General features: G+C 37.4%; 1 protein-coding gene across 3 annotated transcripts in view; it reads right to left on the bottom strand.

Annotated features, from left to right (window-relative positions):
• The window catches only part of PTPRB (protein tyrosine phosphatase receptor type B), a 122,371-nt gene that overhangs the window by 98,019 nt on the left and 3,261 nt on the right, over positions 1-21,091 (bottom strand). For all 3 annotated transcript variants that reach the window (XM_017509298.2, XM_037731614.1, XM_017509297.2), the window contains exon 3: positions 10,802-11,058. In XM_017509298.2, coding sequence (XP_017364787.1) covers positions 10,802-11,058 — 257 coding nt within the window. The remainder of the gene's footprint in view (positions 1-10,801; positions 11,059-21,091) is intronic.

Below are 21,091 nucleotides of genomic sequence, written 5' to 3' on the forward strand. Positions count from 1 at the left end.
TGGGTTCAAGCAATTCTCCTGCCTCAGCCTCCCGAGTAGCTGGGACTACAGGCATGTGCCACCATGCCCAGCTAATTTTTTTTTTTGTATTTTTAGTAGAGACGGGGTTTCACCATGTTGACCAGGATGGTCTCGATCTCTTGACCTCGTGATCCACCCACCTCGGCCTCCCAAAGTGCTGGGATTATAGGTGTGAGCCACCGCCCCCGGCCGGGATACATGTTTTTCAAGGATTTTTTCTAGCTAAACTTCCTAGATCACAGGTCTCCAAAAAATGGAAATAATGAAAGCATTAGGAGAGAGCAGTTGTGAGAATTAAATGAGAAGGTGCATGTTATATGCATAGTACAGTTCCTGTCTAAAGGACTCAATAAATACTAAGTTTCAAGATTATTAGTAGTAATAATATTCTATGAATAACATTAAAATAAATCATGAATGCTAAGCATTCAGTAGTATTAGAGAATGACAAAAGTCATGGCTGAGAACTCGTCTTTCTGAGAATATCCAAATGGCAACAAATTATCATTGCTTCCAGTCTCATACCAAATCATACCCAATTTTCATTCCTAAAATCATACCCAAGAAACTCTCCAGTAGAACAACACACAAAGACATTAATGGCTGCTCAGTCTGTTGGACCAGCCAAGATTTTTTTTTTTAAATACTGCAAGGGAGGCGTGGGAGTGCCGGTTTTGTCTCTAACGGCAGGCTCCACTGTCTCTCTAGAACACATCTCTCAAGTTTCCTGGTATTTTTTCCCACACCCATTTCTCACTCACTTCCCCTCAACTACTTTTTATTTTGGTTTAACTTGAAGGAAATGGGCTTTACATAGCTTTTGTTATAGCTTTGTAACTACAAACAGCCAAATAACTTAGGACCAGACGTGAATGCAAGTAAACCACTCTTTCAACCACAAGCACTTCTGCATCTTCTTTCACAACCCAGCTCCTGCCACCCACCCTCAGAAGGGAGTCTACTTCCAGAGGCACCCAGTCGAGGCAGCAGTGCTTACAATGGGGCAGTCTGAATGGGTGTAGCTGCTGCACATGATAGATTCAGGAGCTAGCAAACATTTGTTACCAAACCCTAGGATAGCAGACAAACAAAGCATGGCTTATGATAACATTGGCTTTAAAGAAAAGGAAATGAAAACAGTCACCCACAGAAATTATAGGTGGAGGGTAAGGGCTCTGCCTTCTTATTCTATGTATCATGTTGCTAGAACATTATTTCTATGAATTCTCTGAACACCACAAACTGGGGCGCTGACTGTCTGGCCAGCACAGGTGTCTTTTTTTGCTTTTATAATGAGACCTTAACATTGTTTAAAACATTGGAATAAGGCACTAATGTTGAGAACATTAGGAGATTTTACATGCAAAAAGTCTGGATTTTGACTTTTCTCAAAAAATCAAAACATGGAGCCATGCTGGGCCCACATTCTGTCTGCCTCTTGGTCCGACATCTCCCTCACTCTCTTCTTCTCTGCTGGATGAAGCAGATGCATGGCATCTGAGAGACACCTGAATGTTGGAGCTGACAGTGATCAAAGCCCAAGATCAAAGGATCTTATCGTGTTTTTCAAAAATGTACTGCTAAAAACTTCAGCTAGATTATATACTCCTTGAAGGAAGGGGCCATGTCTTTTCATTATCTCCCACACATCCCCAGGTCATGGCGACTCAATGTCTCCTTATATTGACAGAGTAGACAATCACATCCCCACCACTAAAGGGCATGGCTAAGTATTTGAATATCTTAAACACAGTATGCAGTATTCTTCAGCTGCTCCAATGTAGACCTGGAACCCCCAGCATCACAGAATCTAATACCCGGCCCTTAAGCTTTATGATAAATGTGTCCAAGCAGCCCCTGTGCCCAGTGGACAAACTGATTCCATGGAAGAGCTGGTCTTTTTCAGGAATCAGGAGTTCATTCCTGATATAATTTCTCAAGCCACCAAGGTCCAAACTCTCAGCAACACACACACTGTGGTAACCTATCCACAGCTCTGCTGTCCTGGGCTGAAAGCACAACCTTCCAGAAAGAGGAGCAGACATAAATGTCCACACCCAGATGAGCAGCAAGAACTCATTAAACCTACATATGTGGGGTGTACTCAGTGGCACAGATCTGTTTGGGATCCACAATACGAAAAGTTCTTATAGAAAAGTAGGTACCTCTTGGGATCAGATGATAAAAGAAGAAAAACAATAATAAAAAAGAAAAATAGGTATCTCCAACTTCCAAATGGGAAGGTTCCCAGTGGGGAGAATCTTATCTGGATTTAGCAGTGGCCGTATTATAATCCCAGCTCCCCCACGGTGTGGGAAGAAAGAAAGGGGATTTTAGGTCAAAGATAGCTCTTGGATTCATAGCATTTCTCCATTCAGTTACTTTTCACCATACCTCGCAATAACTGGCTTTCAAAACTGTTATTCCGGGAGTGGAATATGAGAGTGCCACCAATACCCAGCTGGAGTAAATTATAGAGATTTAAAATACTTAGCAGCTTCTTCCTGTTTCCAGAGTTTCTTTATCTTATCTTCATGCTTACCATCCCCAGTTCTGACCCATGGCTTTATTGCTTGCTCTTACAAATTCATCATCATTTCTCTCATGGTATTTGCTCTCCTCCCACCACAACCCCTACCCATGTCCCCCTGATCCTCAAAGAAAACAGATCCAGTATGTCTGAGCCACTAGTTTATCCCTAACTCAGTGGAATCCCTTGGCGTCTACCCTCTGGAAGCCCTTTAGTAAACTGCTCCTCTACTCTTTTCATTTTTAAGAATTGTACAAATCTCACAAATCTTGAGATTTTCAGGCTGGTGGGGTCCAGTGAATTGTAGACCAGCTTTATGTTATTGGCACATGGTAGTCCACTTAAAGTGGCAAATTAAGAAAACTGTAGTCCATGTCAGAATTAGGCTTGAATGATGCTAATTATAAATTAAGGTCTTTAGAAACATATCCTCCCCATAATATATTATTCCCCAAGTGGCCTTTTTTTTTTTTTTTTTTTTTTTTTTTTCCCTTGTTCTTTTTTTTTTTTTTTGTAGCATTAGCAGTCTCAGAATCTGTTTATATTATATCCATTCACACTAGGCAATCTAGGAGTCATGACGAGTGATCAGGGGATGGTTTGCTTTTTTCCCTCCCTGCTTCTTTGTACTCCTTCCTCCAGGCATTTGCCTCGGTAAAGGGGAATATCATCCCATCTTTAGTTCTGTCCACAGAACAGTGGTAGCAGTGGGGTGTCTCCCCTGCATACTTCAAGTGACCCAACAAAGGCGGTTACCCCAGACTTGCAAGCAGTGGAGGGAAGTGGGGTGTTTTCTGCATTTGCCTCCTCATGTATTTGGAGACTCACACTGGGCTGTGATCTCTTTGAAGGCCAAATAGAAGGAAACACAAAACTGTGAAAGCCCAGACCAGCACCACAATGGCTATTCATGAACAGAGGAAATGCAATCCCTCTCCCAGGCCAGAGGGAGGGTGGGTGGCCAGGGGAAGATTTATAGATACTTAGCAGTATCAGAACCAGCCAGTCACATTTCTAATGCATGTTCAGCATTTTATCCCTTACAAACTATTTTCACATAATATGTTGACTCATCTGGTTTTTACCACCCTGTGAAGAAGGGAAGGTAGGAATGATGAAGCAGAAATAAGGAGAAGCTAGTATTAATAGCTAAATCTATTGAATATTTATCATGTATAGCCAGCGTTATTGGTTTTTTGTTTGTTTGTTTTGAAATAGGGTCTCACTCTGTCATCCAGGCTGGAGTACAGTGGCGTGATCACAGCTCACTGCTGCCCTGGCATCTGGGCTCAAGTGATCCTCCTGCCTTAGTTTCCCCAGTAGCTGGGATCACAGGCACACACCACCAGATCTGGGTAGGTGTTTTTTTTTTTTTTTTTTTTTTTTTTTTTTTTTGGGTAGAGACAGGGTTTTGCCCTGTTGTCTAGGCTGGTCTTCAACTTGTAGACTCGAGTCATCTGCCCACCTTGGCCTCCCAAAGTGCTGGGATTACAGGTGTGGAACACTGTGTCAGGTCTAGCTAATGTTCTAAAACACTTTACTTAATTGGAATTTAATCCTGTCTTATGAAGCAGAGTGAGTACCCATAACTATCCTTATGTTAAAGAGTAAATGAGTGGGACCTGAGTAACTAGTAGATTTCACCACTGGGATTTAAGCCAGGTTTCTCTGACACCAGAGCCACAGCTTCTGATTTATTAGGTTTAAAGTAGGGCCCAAGTGGTTGCATTTCTAATAGATTCTGGGACTAGGGTCCATACTTGGAGAACAATTGATCAAGGTATTTCCTGACTTATACCATAGACAAGTTTCCTGTCCTACTGATTTTGTCCTTGTGAAGACACACAATTCACATAATAGTATTTATAAATGTGACAATAACAACAATGGCAGCCAACATTAACTAAACAGTATTTTACTATCATTCAGGCACTACTCTAGGTCGACAATGTGTGTTAATTCATTTACTGCTCAGGGTTGGGAGGTAGAAGAGAGAAAGCACAGAGTTTTGTGGTCAAGTACTGGCCCAAGTATAAAACCTTCCAAAGTCAGACCCCTCACACAGGCAGGTAAGGATGTGAGAAAACAGAAAAGGAGAAGAGCAGGGAACATTCTGATCCCAAGAGTCAACACAGGACAATCTTGCAGTAGCATTAGTGAGGAGTGATTGCTGGATTTCACATGATGTTCTCCTTGGCATTTACCTTTAATATCAGGGACAACATGTAAGAGAATAGGCGACTAGATGTTCAGGGGAGAGTGCGTGTGTGTGCATGCGTGCATGTGTATGTGTGTGTGTGTGTTTTACTCTTCTTGGTCTGTTATTCCCTAGTCACTTAATCTTGGGCAAGCTCCTCTTTAAGTTTCAGCTGGGCATCTGCAAAACAGAGAGAGTGGTGGTGGTGATGATGATGATGATACTATGGTAGATTGTTTAATGGTCACAGATACCTCCTACTCAATATGAATGCTCCTTTACAATGTGACTTTGCAACTCTTCCCATCAGGAAGTGGAATCTCTTTCTACACTCCCTGAATCTAGCCTGATTTGAGAGTTGCTTTGATCAACAGAATAGGGCAGAAGTGATGCTGCACAGTTCCAGACAATGGGCCTCAAAAGGCTTGTAGCTTCCACCTTTGCTTTCTGGTGAAGCTGCCCTAAACCATCATGAAAAGGAAATAAGGGGCCAGGTACAGGAGAATCCAGACTCCCCAGCCTACATCTAGCACTGACTGCTAGTCATGCAAGTGAAGCTATTGTGAATCCTGGAGCTCAGCTGACCCTCCAAAGTGAATGAAACTGTAAGAGTGAACCTAGGAGAAACTAGTAAAGGATCTTCCACCCATTCAACAGAATCATGAGAAATTATAAACTGTCATTGTTTTAAACCACTACATTGTGGGGAGGCTTGTTACATGGTGATAGAAAATGGATAAAAGTACTCAGCTCCCCGGGTATATATAAAAGTGCTTAGTACCGTTTGTAACATACAAATCTTAGCTATTCTTTTTTAATCCCCTAGTTTCTCTTCTTTGCTAATACTGTACAACATCTCTTTGTGTTTTCTTCCTCATTACTCAAAGGGGATCTTGACGGAGGGAAAGACGCAAATACATGCCACTTTCTCTTTGGAAGAATTTTGTGACATCACCAGCTCCACTCCCAGTCCCAGTGTTCCAACTTCAGTGTGTCCTTTGATTGTGGGTTTAGTACACCATGGTCACTCCATAAATGCTAATTAATGGTCATCACATAGTATTTATAAGCATAAAATCTGAGCATTTCAGTTGTTATTCTTTGTTCTCTAGATATCTCTTTTGGATTAAATTCTAAATTCTATTTTATGCTACATATTTGTGGGAATAAAAGGAATCACAGATAATTTAATAGTATCACTAATAATTTAATAATAGTATCACTAATGTAGTGCTATTCCACTCCCCTTCCCTCACCTCCTCCTCATTTTACACTATTCCACTCCACATTTTTCCTTTTTTCCCCCCGCAAAACTTTACTGAGTATTAAGCACTGTTTTTAAGTCCTGGAGATACAAAGCTGGATAAATACCGTCCCTACCCTCCAAAAATTCATATTCAGATTTTTCCTATCAATAGTCGTTAGTTTCTACTTATTATTTTTATAGTTATACTATTAAATGATCTGATACTATTAATATAGTGTTTTTAATAATACTGTATTAGTATCACAGATCATTTAATAGTATAACTATAAAAATAGTAAGTAGAAACTAATGTCTATTTCTGGATGAAGAATGCATTTAAAAGCATGTATTTGAGATCTTTTTCTTTTCTTTTTTTTTTTTTTTTTTTTGAGATGGAATCTCGCTCTGTCATCCAGGCTGGAGTGCAGTGGCATGATCTTGGCTCACTGCAACCTCTGCCTCCTGGGTTCAAGCAATTCTCCTGCCTTAGCCTCCTGAGTAGCTGGGACTACAGGTGCACGTTGCCATGCCTGGCTAATTTTTTTGTATTTTTTAGTAGTGATGGGGTTTCACTGTGTTGCCCAGGTTGGTTTTGAACTCCTGAGCTCAGGCAATCCACCCGCCTCGGCTTCCCAAAGTGCTAGGATTACAGGTGTGAGCCACCATGTCTGGCTGATCTTTTTCAACATACATTCAGTTCCTTTACATGGGATAATTCTTACGGGGTTCTTAACTATGTAAGTCTTTTCTACATTCTTCACAGAGTGATGAGTCTATACTCAATGATTTTGACCACAATGTTTATATAATTCTGTAATACCATTTTTGTTAAATTAGTTTTTATATCTCCCATAAAGTCTGCCGAATAGTAGGCGCTCATTAAATGAGTATGGAATGCATGATTGGATTGAAGTAATAAAGATCCCAAGTGTCTTTAAGAGCTAATTTTAGATAATAATTGGGATCTCTTTCTAACTTTCCATTCTGTCTCATTTCAGTTCCTTCACCTTCCCCTATTTCCTTCTCCCCCATGTCTTAATAGGTTAACTCCCATACCACTTTAAGCTCGGTTCCTATGTTGCCTTCTCTAGAAGACATTCCTTGAAACATGCATAGCAATCAGGACTCTCTCTTTTTTGTATTCTAAAAAGCCTGTGTATATCTCTATTTCCCTTAGCACCTTGGCAGACGATGAGTTTCTTCAGGGCAAGTTTGTTATTCATTTTTGTGTCCTTGTAGAAAGCCATACAGATATTAGTTCCCGTAGGCTTACTAAGGACCAGGTTCTTGCTCTTAATCCTTGCAACAGCCTTTAGAAGTGGAGATTCCATTTTACAAATGAGGAAACTGAGGCTTGGAGAGTTTAAGTAACTTGCTCCAGTTCTCTAGCTAATAAGAGCTGTGGCAGAGTCAGGACTTTGGCCTCAAAGTCTGAGTTCTTTAGCACTCTGTTTTCTGACACTAGTTTGGTTCTCAAGAAATGTCTGTGGAGTAGATGAACGTTTCCCAAAGCCACTAAATTAAACAGCCATCGATGCCTTCTCTTTTTTCTCTTATACTTACATGTGTGTGTTTGTGTATAATTGTGTAAGCGGAGGGGGAGAGTTGAAGGGTGACTAAGAGAGGAAATAGAAGGGACAAAAAGAACTGGATCACTAGCTCATGAATGGAACACTAGATAGATTCAATAGTATAGACATATTAAACACTAGAGGCACAAACTTAAAAACACGCACAGAAGGAAAGCACGGCTGCTCAACATGACCATCACACCTGGACACTGGCAGTACCCAAGTGGTCATTTGTTACCCAAGTGGCCAACAATTCCACCTACCTGCACACCACTTCAATCTGCTCACCTCCCAGCACTCTTTGCCACTCTCCCCATTCCATATCACTCTACTCGGCTGCTTCACCTCACCCCGCTCCACTCTGCTCCACTCCACGTCTTTCCTCTTCGTGCCATTCCATTCCAGTCACCTTCCCTCACCTCATTTTGCACTATTCCACTCCACACTATGTTTAAGTCCTGGATATTCAAAGCTGAATAAACACAGTCTCTACCCTCCAAAAATTCATATTCGGATTTTTCCTGTCATCAATCATCAAGAGGCCACCCCAACCTACAGTCCAATTAGACTAAGTTAATCCAAAATCATCACAAACCAGATGCTGTCTGATAAGGAAAACAATGGATACACAGAGATTTTTTTTCTTTTTACACGATTCCAAGCAATTAAGTCAAATGATTTTACTCCTTTCTTATACTTTTCTAGGCATCCTCTGTCAAGATACAGTACCTTTTGAAATTACTTTCAAAGGACAGGCAATTTATATCCCAAGTGACTCATTTTTACTTTCAAGGTATCTAACCACAGCTGTTTATAATGGACTATTATAAAGTTAAAGCTCTTGCTACATCAAATAACAATCTAGCAGGGATGCTCAGACTAAGGCTTTAGAGTCATGAGAGATGCAACTGTTGAAACTGTCTTTTGAAAGAGCATAGCTTTTACACACTAGCTTTCCAGGACACAGTTAAAACTTTGCTTAAATTTCAAGAAAAAAACTGGAACATGACGTAGTTGGATGCATAGTCATTCTGATGTACTACCTGGAAGCTCATATAAACACTGCAGTGAATCTCACTTTAAAAAAAGGCTACATGACCCAAGGCTGCAAACGCAGGTCTGGGGCTGGGTCTGTGAGCTCTGTATCACAGTGCTGGGTTGGCCCAGTCGTGTCTGCAGAGCTCCAGAACTGGCTGTCTCAGTCTTGACTGCAGGAGAGCCTGGCTACCCTTGGACTTCTCTCTGTGTTTCACAACGATTCAAGCTAGGCAAAAATGGGAGAATGTTCTTTTGCTAAAAGACAACCCTTTAGTATTCTGGCAGATAAATGTTTATAATAGTTTTTATTCAATATGTTTCTTATTTGACATATTTAATTTTTTTCTGTACTGTTATATATATTAAATGAAATTTCTTGCAAACTGATGTTAGAACGAAGTTTTGGCTAGGCATATTCAGCCACAATGAAGAAGCGCTCCTCCAAGAAACATTCATTTCCAAAAGTAAGTGGTGATACTATTTGGCCATGAAAAAGAAGGAAATCAAGTCTTTTGTATCAACATGGATAGAACTGGAGGCCATTATCTTAAGTGAACTAAGTCAGATATGAAAACATAAACACTGAATGTTCTTACTTGTAAATGAGAGCTACATAATGTGTACACATGGACATAGAATGTGAATTGGCAGACAATGAAAACTCAGTTTGGGGGGTTGGAAGAGTGTGGATAATGAGACATTACTTAGTGGGCACAATGTATGGTATTTGGGTGATGGATATCCTGTAAACCCTGACTTCACCACTGTGCAATCTATGCATGTAAGAAAATTACAATTTTAATTGCAATTTTAACTAAATTTAAACAAATTTTAAAAAACTTTAGTTAAAATAAGTGGTGAATCTCTCACTCATGTGAGTGGTTGAAAGGGTTTGAGAGTTGGGGATTTAGGGTGAGCACAGTGCCAGATGGTGATGGTAACCTTAAGTCATAGCTCTTTTGCTTCCATTTCCTGTCTTCCTTTCCCATTTTCCAAGCCCAGACAGATCTGAAACCATAATTATCAGGCTAGGAGAGGTGGGTGAAAAGCTTGGTGGAGAGTGAGAGAATTTGGACATGTTTCCTTCCCCTACTCTAAGCCCAAACTGGGTGGGGTGATGGGAGAGGAGAAGCTAACATTTAAATCAAATTTAGAGTTCACATTATTTCCTGTAGTTGGTATTTTTGTTAGGAAACTGAGAGTAAGTATTGAATTTTAAAGTGATATAAAGTGTCCAGAAAAGTAATGAGTCTTTTCTAACTTCTATTCAGAAGCAAAGAAAGAACTAGGTCACAGGAAAGATTTATAGTAAAGGAAAAGTGGAGATAAAAATAAAGTCCCTTGAGTCATTCAATGTACTGGCTATATTTGTTTTGTGATCAATAATGAAACATGTGCTCACCAGCCGGGAACCATATGCAATGTTAAATTCTGCACAATGCAAAAGACACCAGAAGGCTAAATGGATATGAAGTCATATGACTTCTATAAATGATTTGGGTTGTTCATTAGGAAAAAGCTGGAGACTGCCAGTGGAACCTTAGCTTTTCTGATGTGCTATAATTATACATGTTGACAAATGGTGGCCTAGAACTCTGCAAGGAAAGTAAAACCAAGGAGACGAACAACTGACACAGAATCACTATTTGAACGGACTCCTAGGATGGTGCCATCCTGCATCTCAGTCGTTTGACTAATGTCACCTTGTGGAGGTGGTTCGAGGATGTTGATGGGGAAGTGACATGTGACTTTTGCTCATCTTTTACTGTGCTCCTGAATCAATTATAGTGATTCTTGAATCTGCTATTGCTTTGGACCCTTTTCCTTCCTTTAAAGCATAAATAATTATGACATATATGCAGGATCGCCTGCAAGGCACTGATCTCAGTTTCTGTTTTCTGGTTTCAGGACATATGTAAGACCATGAACCCTGACTTCAGTTCAGAAAACATGGCCAGCCCGCAGTTATGCTGTGGCAGCCTAATTATCTGCATCTCATGAAGATGTAGACATCTTGAGTGACTTTCAAAGATTTTCATTATGCAAGATGCTTCCCTGTACAATTAGCAGCTAGGACACAGAGTGAGAGTGCCTAATCCCCTGGTGCAGCAGTGGCATTTTCAGCAAAGCAAGTCTTTTCAAGCAATGGGCTTCCTGAGACATGCAGAGACCACACTCCACACCCCCTTTCCTTTTACCTCTTCAGTGGTGCTAAAGAAGGGCTGAGTAGTCGACAAAACCCATGACGTGTCTGTAATTCCAGTCGTGTGCAGACTGAGATGCTGCCTCTCGCTGCTGTTTTGGCTGTAGCTTTCTGCAGTACTTCTGATGAAGGCCTCTGTGGTGTTCCTAATAAGGCGTTCCAGGCTATCTGCAACTGCAGTAAAGGTAGTAGGAATCTGGGGAGGAGCTGTGTTTCTAGTGCTCCTCACTGAAACTTCTGTTCCCAGGCCAGCTGAGGTAAAGAAAAGACAGTTGCGAAGATTATTCTCATGTTTTTTGAATTATTGACATAAAAGCAATTTTACTTAGCAAAAGAAAGCCTTTTCAATAATGGGCATGTGGATAAGCTTCCGTTATATGAGAAAAGCAAAGGTACTTTGAATGTGTGACAATGCCCATTTGTCCTGTCCAATTCGCTCATCCTTTATCCAGTTATCAATTTTATACTCTGGAGGCAAAGCTGTAGAAACTGTGCTATCAGAGAAAAACCCAGCTCTGTGTAGAAGACAGGATTAAACTTAATCTATGAGAATTTAGGAGGGTCACTGAATTGGCTTCAGAGGAATCCATGAGTCTCCCAAAACTGCAAAATTCTATGTACATGTGCATGTATACCTTTCTGTGGGGTACTGCCATAGCTTTTATCAGCTTCTCAAAGCAGGTGTTAAATAAAATACCAGGTTAGGCAATTTAATGACTTGCCTAACTTCACCACAAAGATTGACAATTCCTGGGAAAGTAATGACACTGTTAGCCACAGTGCAAACTGTTTCTAATCCTAACTGTGTGAGTTACAAATGATGAGTCTGTTGTATTTTCTAAGCTATCTTCTGGAAGAACAGAGAACTGATTTACAATTTATGAGCTGGTGGGATTAATTTATAGCTTTGTTTTGCAAGGCTGAACTGCCCATATTAAAAAAGCATATTAGTTCATGAGTTAGGTTCACTTAGCCATAATTTCAAAATGTACTCTCCATCTCTTGGGGATCTTGCTAATGTGTAAATTCGGATTCACTAGAGATGGTTGGATCCAGCATTTTAAATAAGCTCTTAGGTGATGCTGATGTTGCTGATTTTGGGGCAGTACTTTGTAGCAAGACCCTAGAGCACGCTTGAAGCGCTGAGTAGTTCTGTAAATTATGGTCTGAGGTGATATGTTTAGATGTTTCTATCAACTTCATAGTGCACTAGAGTTCTATGGGATAGACAAACCCACAAAACCTTATATAATCAGATGACCATCACTTTGAAGAGTTTCTGGCTAAAAGACTGGGAGAGTGAAGATTTTATTTTTCACTACTCATTTACTGGTTATTTATTCAAACAACTGTTTATTAACTACTATGTGCCAGGTGAGGTCTCCTAAAGAAGCTATTTATCATCCTATTTTTCCTGTTCCGGTCTGCCTTACTTAGCCCTCTTTTGAATCTCTTTCCATTCCAATTTCAACTGATTAGTGCATTTCATATAATAATGTAGGTAAAGAAGAGGGAGACGAGGGCAAAAAAGAGGATTAAGATGGAAAAGGTATTTTATAATTTATCAAGATATAAATATCAGCAGTTCTTCTAAAAGTTAATAAAATAATCTTGGCTATAAAGCATCCTTTCCTTGAGATGTACAGGGTTGTGCAAAGTACCTTGTACATAAGGTTGATGAATTTACAAATAAAAATACATTATGTTCAGTTAAATTATAATTTTAGATAAATAGCCAAACAATTTTTAGTATAATTTAGTATATTTAGTGTATCCCAAATGTACAATTACATAAAGATGATAATATACTGTATATTAGTAATATACTGAAGATTACTTGTTATTTATCTGATATTCAAATGTAACCAAGTGCTGTGTATATTATCTGGCAATCCTACTTGTACATCTACCAGATCTCAGCTTTGATTGATTTGTGGATATTCCCCTCAGTTTGTTTGTTTTTATCTTTACAAATCTTGTGTCACTGTTACTGCCTCTGTGCCCAGATTAGCCACTCTGGACAAAGATCAGGAGATTTATTCATCCTTGGGGTGTTTTCTACATGACAAACTCAATTATACCATTGGTGAAATTCCTTTATAACAGACTCCCAAGAAACAGTCTTAATTCTGCAGTCTTACTTGAGTTAGGTGCCTGAATGTTCCCTTAAGTAGACATTTGTCTATTGCAGGGATGTAAAAATTTCTGTACATGGGGATTAGCATTTGGTTGATTTGAGCTTTGGTTGATGCTGATCCTCTGAGTTGACTGCTATGTATGACAATTTTAGCTCTTAGACCCTCAAAAAAAATTTAACCATGGGGTTAGGACAAAAACAAGCTTCTAAATACCTAGCATGTAATTACATGTCTTAGTATGTCAACCTATGCTTACTCTTCTTCACTAAGGAGCTGTTGGTAAGTTTTTAATTGTAAGGCACTTTTATGTTTTCAATTTTTTATGTTATAAACTTTTCTCATGTTTTACTAACTCTTCACATAAAAGTAATTTTTTGCTAAGCAATTACTTAGCAAAAGAGGGCCTTTTTAAAAAAATTAGCTTACATAATTCAGTAGATGAAACTGGACTTTCCCAAAATTAGATAAATTTTCAAAACACTCTTGAAATTTCTTCTGCAAATAACATAGATTATTACCACTACATGTAGCTTTGGACTATCTTATGGAAAAAATTTCAGTCTTCTGTAATTATCTTTGATTAACCTTCTAAATATATTTTTAAAACATCCCATACCAAACAAGTTCATTTTCCATTTTAGACTGCCACCTTTTTTCCAAAGAAAGAAACTACAGAATATTCAGGTCCAGTACCCTTTCATTTTGTGTCTGTGTTTTTAACTTGTGCTATTTAAAAAGCAAGAAAGAAGATTTAGTGTTAACATTCAAGTTCCAAGTTTTGTCAAATTTAAAGCAGTGGTTTGCAAACTCTGGTAGGCATCAGAATCACCTTTGGAGCTTATTAGAATATTGAAGCCCTGGTCCTCCCCTAGAAACTGCAATTTAGCAGACTTGGTGTTGGACCTGAAACCTGATTTTCTAACAAGTTTTTCAGGTGATTCCTAATATACATGCATGTATATGGTTTTAGTCATAAGCATAATATGAACCAAAAAGAAATTAGAATCATCTCTTATGTGGGTACTGAAGGATTATAAAACAGATGGAAAGAAAGAAAATCCATTACAGAAATATAGAAGATGATCAAATTAAGTTTATTTTTCTATCTCCTGAACTCTTGAAATAGGTGAAATGAAATTTTATTTTAAAATAGTAGATCTTTGGATATTTTGGTATCCATGAATTCTTTGGATATTCTTAAAAAATCTATATACATTTCACAGTTCATGAATTAGCAAGATGTTTTGACAAATGCAAGGAAAACGTCTCATACAATGGAACAATATGTGAAAGCTATTTTTGAAAGCTTTATTGTACCATTGTTACTATATTGTTTCCATAACACAATTTCTCCCAGAACACAATTCAAGGTAAGGTAGACCATTCTTGGTTAATCTAAAAAGTTTTAGCATTCGAGTTGCATAAAGCTCTTTTTATAGGGTACTATCACCTTATAAAGTGATTTGTAATGGCTACATAATATCAAGACCACCTTCCAAATTCATTTTTACAAGAGCAATGTGTATTTTATCTTATAAATTAATCTATGATTGGCTCAGAAATAAATTTTTTATGATTATAGATATATATAATGTATATAACATATATAATCTTTATATATATAACATGTACAGACATATATAATATAAAGATAGATATATATTATATATCTAATTATATTATATATCTAATCTTTATATTAGAAAGTAAAATTAATAAATGGAAATTGATACTAAGACACAGCATAGTAAAAGACCAAAGCATAGCACAGGAAAAAAATCACATGAAAAAAATAATTGAAAGACTAATTAAATCAAAGATATATGTTTCAAGAACCAACTATTAATAATTATAAAAGCATCAAGAGACAATAGATGCTGGAGAGGATGTGGAGAAATAGGAATGCTTTTTATATAATCTTTATGTTTATTATATATTATGTATAATATGTAATATATAATATTTATATATAATATATATAAAGATTATATATAGATAATATATAAAACATATATAAAGATCATATATATAATATATAAAAAAGATTATATATAATATATAATAAAAGGTTATATATTATATATATATTTTACATATATATATATATATATATATAATATATATAGAGAGAGTGTTTCCCTTCTTTAAATAATACAAATAACTTTTAAGCATGTTGAAAACAAAATAACTTGAATGAAATTCATTTTTGGAATAGAAGATTTTAACTATACTGGTACTTTCTATTCTGTAGGAAGATGCCAAATATAATGTGCCTTTTTAAAAATGAATAAATCATCTGGAAAAGAGATAAGAAATGAAACAGGAGATACTTTAGAAAAGGATTATATCTATCTGCCTGTCCGTCTGTCTGTCTGTCTATCTATCTGGTTGGCTCTTTGTATCTGTAGGTTCCGTATTGGTGGATTCAACCAATTGCGGATCAAAAATATTAGGAAAAAAAATGGATGGTTGCATATGTATTGAACATGTACAGACATTTTTTCCTTGTCATTATTCGCTAAGCAATACAACAATTTATATTTACATTGTGTTAGTGTTATTAGTAATCTAGAGATGATTTAAAGTATACAGGAGGATGTGTGTAGCTTATATGTAAACACTACATCATTTTATATAAGGAACTTGAGCATTCTTGAATTTTGATGTCTGCAGGAGGTGCTGGATGCCATCCCCCATGTTATTAAAGAATGACTGTATACACACACACACACACACACACACACACACACACACAAGTGCATTAATTAAAATTTGACTGGAATACATGGGAATAATGGACTAAATAATTATTGAAAATGCTTAAAAGACTCATTAACATTTCAGAAAATATAATTAGTGAAATAAAGAGTATGCCTAAAGATTTAAACATAAGACCTAACACCATAAAAGCCCTAGAAGAAAATGTAGGCAATATCATTCAGGACATAGGCATGGGCAACTGGCAACAAAAGCCAAAACTGACAAATGGGATCTAATTAAACTAAATCGCTTCTGCACAGCAAAAGAAACTATCATTAGAGTGAACTGGCACCAACACAATGGGAAAATATTTTTGCAATCTACCCATCTGACAAAGGGCTAATATCCAGAATCCACAAAGAACTAAAACAGATTTACAAGAAAAAAACAACCCCATCAAAAAGTGGGTGAAGGATCTGAACAGACACTTCTCAAAAGAAGACATTTATGCAGCCAACAAACACGAAAAAAAGCTCATCATCACTGGACATCAGAGAAATGCAAATCAAAACCACATTGAGATACCACCTCATGCCAGTTAGAATGCTGATCATTAAAAAATCAGGAGACAACAGATGCTGGAGAGTATGTGGAGAAATAGGAACGCTTTTACTCTGTTGGTGGGAGTGTAAATTAGTTCAACTATTGTGGAAGACAGTGTGGTGATTCCTCAAGGATCTAGACCTAGAAATACCATTTGACCCAGCAATCCCATTACTGGGTATATACTCAAAGGATTATAAATCATTCTATTATAAAGACACATGCACACGTATGTTTATTGTGGCACTTTTCACAAGAGCAAAGTCCTGGAACGAACCCAAATGCCCATCAGTGATAGACTAGATACAGAAAATGTAGCACATATATACCATGGAATACTATGCAGCCATAAAAAAGGATGAGTTCATGTCCTTTTCAGGGACATGGATAAAGCTGGAAACCATCATTCTCAGCAAGCTGACACAAGAACAGAAACTCAAACACCACATGTTCTCACTATAAGTGGGTGTTGAACAATGAGAAGACATGGACATAGGGAGAGAAACATCACACACCGGGGCCTGTTCAGGGGGTGAGGGCTAGGGGAGGGATAGCAGGGGGTGGGGGGATAGGAGAGAGATAGCAGTAGGAAAAATACCTAATGTAGATGATGGAGTGATGGATGCAGCAAACCACCATGGCATGTGTATACCTATGTAACAAACCTGCACGTTCTGCACATGTACCCCAGAACTTAAAGTTTAATAATAAAAAAGACCCATGATTAGAAAGTAAAATTAATAAATGGAAATTGATACTAAGACATAGCATAGTAAAACACTAAAGCATGGCACACGAAAACAATTAGATGAAAAAAATAATGGAAAGTCTAACTCAATCAAAGAAATATATTTCAATAACCAGCTATTACTCAGTAATTCTACTACGTGTTGCATTATGAAGACATGCCTGTTTTACCCGATACTCCATGTTTTCTTTAGGAGAAAAGACTGAAATAGTAGGGTAGACGGAAAGCATACTGGGTGGAGGAGGAAGAATGGCTCCCAAGTTCAGGGCTATCAGGCTGTAGGAGAGATGTGTTGAACCAGAGGCTAAACAGAGTGAAGGAAAGGGGAGCCGGAAATGGGGTGAATACCTTGCCATGTTCAGGACTCAACTTGTCCATTAGACACAAGGCACAGTGATTAGGGCCCATGATATTTTTAGGGCAACACAATGATTTAATTTCTTTGAAAATAAAAAAGTAACTTTAGAGTCAAAGGAAATGTTTGAACTTTTTCACAGATTAGAAAAAGTGAGAATTTTAGGCTACACGAAAATCTATTATTTTACTTTTCTTTTTTTTTCAGCAGAGGAAGAGGACCACAGAGTCAAAGGAACCCAGAGCCCATGAAAGTCATACAGAGTCCTGTGTGTGCCCTGATAAGTTCATTGATGTGTCACAGGCTGAATATGGCTGGGGAACTCTGGATGCTATACCTGCTATTTTCAATGATCATATAAATCATGTATCAATTGTCATTGATAACATTGTTTTCAGACATATTTTAAAGTGGTCCACTACAAGGCCCATGTTGTTATAATGATGCAAGAAGAAAAACGCTAAAATGACTGTGACAGCCAAATTAGTCAAAAGTAGGGTTTGTATACACAAAAGACACTTTCTGTTTTGTTTTTCCCCACAAGCTCTTTGCATTCACAAGTACTTCTGCCAGCCATTAAAGCCAACAACTTCTACCAAAACTTTTTTCCCAAGAGTGTATATGACTGCTTGTCTTTTACAATGTTCACACGTTTTATTCCCTCTCCCAAATCACTACAATTCAGCAATTACTTTAACCAGCAGTTATATTGAGCCTGCCAACAATATGGTTTAGTTCACCAGCAAAATCTCTTTGAGGGATTTCACCGGCTCAGTCATATCATGAACACGTGAAAATTTGCCTACAAAAATTTGCCTGCTTTCCAGTGCTGCTTTTGGAATTAAAAAAGACAATTCCTGCTCTCAGAGAAAGGTGAGATTTGAATGAATGAATCTGAATAGAGTAATGAATAAATGTTGATTGGTTGGCTGACATTCTATATTCAGTGTTATTTTCTTCACAATATAAAATGTCTGAGTGAAAATAACAATTTTAGACAATCGGCTAGCTTTTTATAAATGTAAGACTTGACGTTCCTTCAAAAAGTCATCCAAACCACGGATGAAGTTTTGTACCCTTCACCTGAAAGTCCTTGAATGACAGAGACACTGTCTATCTGCCAATGGATTTGCGTAAATGTTTTGAAACCATTTTCAAGTTTGTAGTGTTTTAATTTTCCCCTGGCAAGGAATATTTGCTTAGATCTACTAGCAAACCAGTAATTTCCTTTGAGTAAATTTCTCTGTTTCCTATACAGATATGGAGGCCAAGGAATGAGAAATTTTCTCCATCTGATAGATTCATAAAACTTCAATAATTGGTCCACTGTAACCTTTGTTGTTTGCTTGGGGCCAGTACTATTTCTTGTTGGAACAGACGTAACTGTAATTTTTTTTTTTCTTTTTGAGATAGGGTCTTACTGTGTTGCCCAGGCTGGTCTCGAACTCCTGGCATCAAACAATCCTCCTACCTTTGCCTCCCAAAGTGCTGGGGTTATATAGGCATGAGTCACTGTACCCAGTCAACTGTTACATTTGATTGCCTGGTGAGTTTAAATATGATACTTGGATTGCATAGAAGACAAAAGCAATAATTTATGATGCCATACCCTAACTATTTACGGCATTCCTGAAAGTAATCCGTAAAGATTTATGATTTCTTTTCCCTTTATTGTTCTGACATTAAGCACTTTGCACAAAGTTGAAACATTTATTAATTTAATCAAGGAGAAGAGGTAGTTAGTAATAACAGTCACAGCTAAACTATTAATATGATAAACTTTTATGTGCCCCCAAAAGACTGTTTAAAAATATGCAACTTTAAAATTACCCTTGAAACATTTTTTTAAAGAATGGGTGCTTTATGTGATATACTGGCAAGGACATATATTGGAAAGGAAAATACTTTCTTCTATCTACATTCTATTGTAATTACCTATTTATTTACATATCTGATTTCCCCATTACTCTAAAGAGTAAGTTGTATTTAATGATTTTCAATCTTGACTGCACATCAGAATCACCTAGGAAGTACTTTAAAAATACAAGGCCTGATTTAGTCAGCCGAGAGGAAAAAGCCCAGGTTTTGTCCTCTAGTATTAGTTAAAAGCTGCCATGTGAGTTTAATATGCAGCTTGGGTGAAAAATCACTGGTGTAGGGTACCTTAGCACTAGCACAAGCTCTGGCACATAGTAGGTGTTAGATAAATGTTACCTGGAAACTTGAATCCAATTATTAACATGTCTTTTATGAAACAAATATGAAACATGTGGTTTTAGATTTTTACCTTCATAGATATGTTTTCTTTTATTGAAGAACATACAAAAAAATTCACATCTCATAGATGGACAACACAAGCATTTGTTCTGCTTTATAGTATTTAGTTAACAACTTAAAAAATGGTTTGGAATCATTCACTGCAAACATATGAAAACATACTCTAGCAACTTGTGAGCTCTCATAATATAGGTCTACAAATAGCATTTTTAATCTTTTATTAGGGCTGGGCATGGTGATTCATGCCTGTAATCCCAGTACTTTGGGAGGCCAAGATGGGAGGATCGCTTGAGCCCAGGAGTTGGAGGCCACAGTGAGCTATGATCACACCATGGCTCTCCTGCCTGGGTGATAGAGCAAGACTTTGTTTCTAAAAACAAAAACAAAGTGACAAATTTAGGATGCAGCAGAAAAATGTGTCTGTTAGCTTGTAATTGTGTTAAAGCAAAAGTATATATTATACTTATGTATACTCAAATATAAGAGTGTATTTTTACCACAATTGTGCAAATTTTAACATCTGCTTTTTCTAGAAATCCATCTCTTCCCCCAACACATATTATCAGGCATGTTTTGAATACAGCATTGTTCAATGGTTAATTGTAAATGGCTTATTCTAGGTACTTTATTTTTGAAGTTCATTACTGGACATATTTGTATGAACGTCACAGGAGGTAGTTTTTCTATGAATTATCTATTATGTTGAATAACTCACCACTGAGTCCATATCTACTTTTTTTCCTTATAAATTAGACTTTTTTTTTTGTATTATACTTTTAGTTCTGGAGTCCATGTACAGAATGTGCAGGTTTGCTACATAGGTATACACATGCCATGGTAGGCACGGGCAAAGACTTCATGACTAAAACACCAAAAGCACTGGCAACAAAAGCCAAAATAGACAAATGGGATCTAATTAAACTAAAGAGCTTCTGCACAGCCAGAGACTACCATTAGAGTGAACGGGCAACCAACAGAATGGGAAAAAATTTTTGCAACCTAGCCATCTGACAAAGGGCTAATATCCAGAATCTACAAAGAACTTTTTTTTTTTTTTAAGTTCCAACTAAATAATTTTATGTTAAATAAGGCTTGATTAGGGTTTGGGGATGAATCTCACTCCTTGTGCGTAACAGTACAAATGTAATAGTTATAATTATGTTTCTATATTATTTAGGACAGGCCTTGATGAACCATCGGAAAGGTCCTGTACAAATTGGTGCTATATGCTGAATATTTTCTGGTAAAGTTAAATTTTCTCATTGATTTTTTAATCTTATTCTCATAGGCAGAAAGGATATAAGAACAGAAACTGTAACTCTCAACTTTTATTGTATCAAAGCACACTGCTTATTGTAGAAAGGCATAAAACATTCAACTGGCATCTAGTTAAATGCTTGTTTTAACTTATAGAATGAATGAGTGACAAAAAATTGTCCAAAGATTACCATGGTAGAAAGACTA

Source organism: Cebus imitator, unplaced genomic scaffold (assembly GCF_001604975.1).
Source record: "Cebus imitator isolate Cc_AM_T3 unplaced genomic scaffold, Cebus_imitator-1.0 Scaffold414, whole genome shotgun sequence".
Lineage (NCBI taxonomy): Eukaryota > Metazoa > Chordata > Mammalia > Primates > Cebidae > Cebus > Cebus imitator.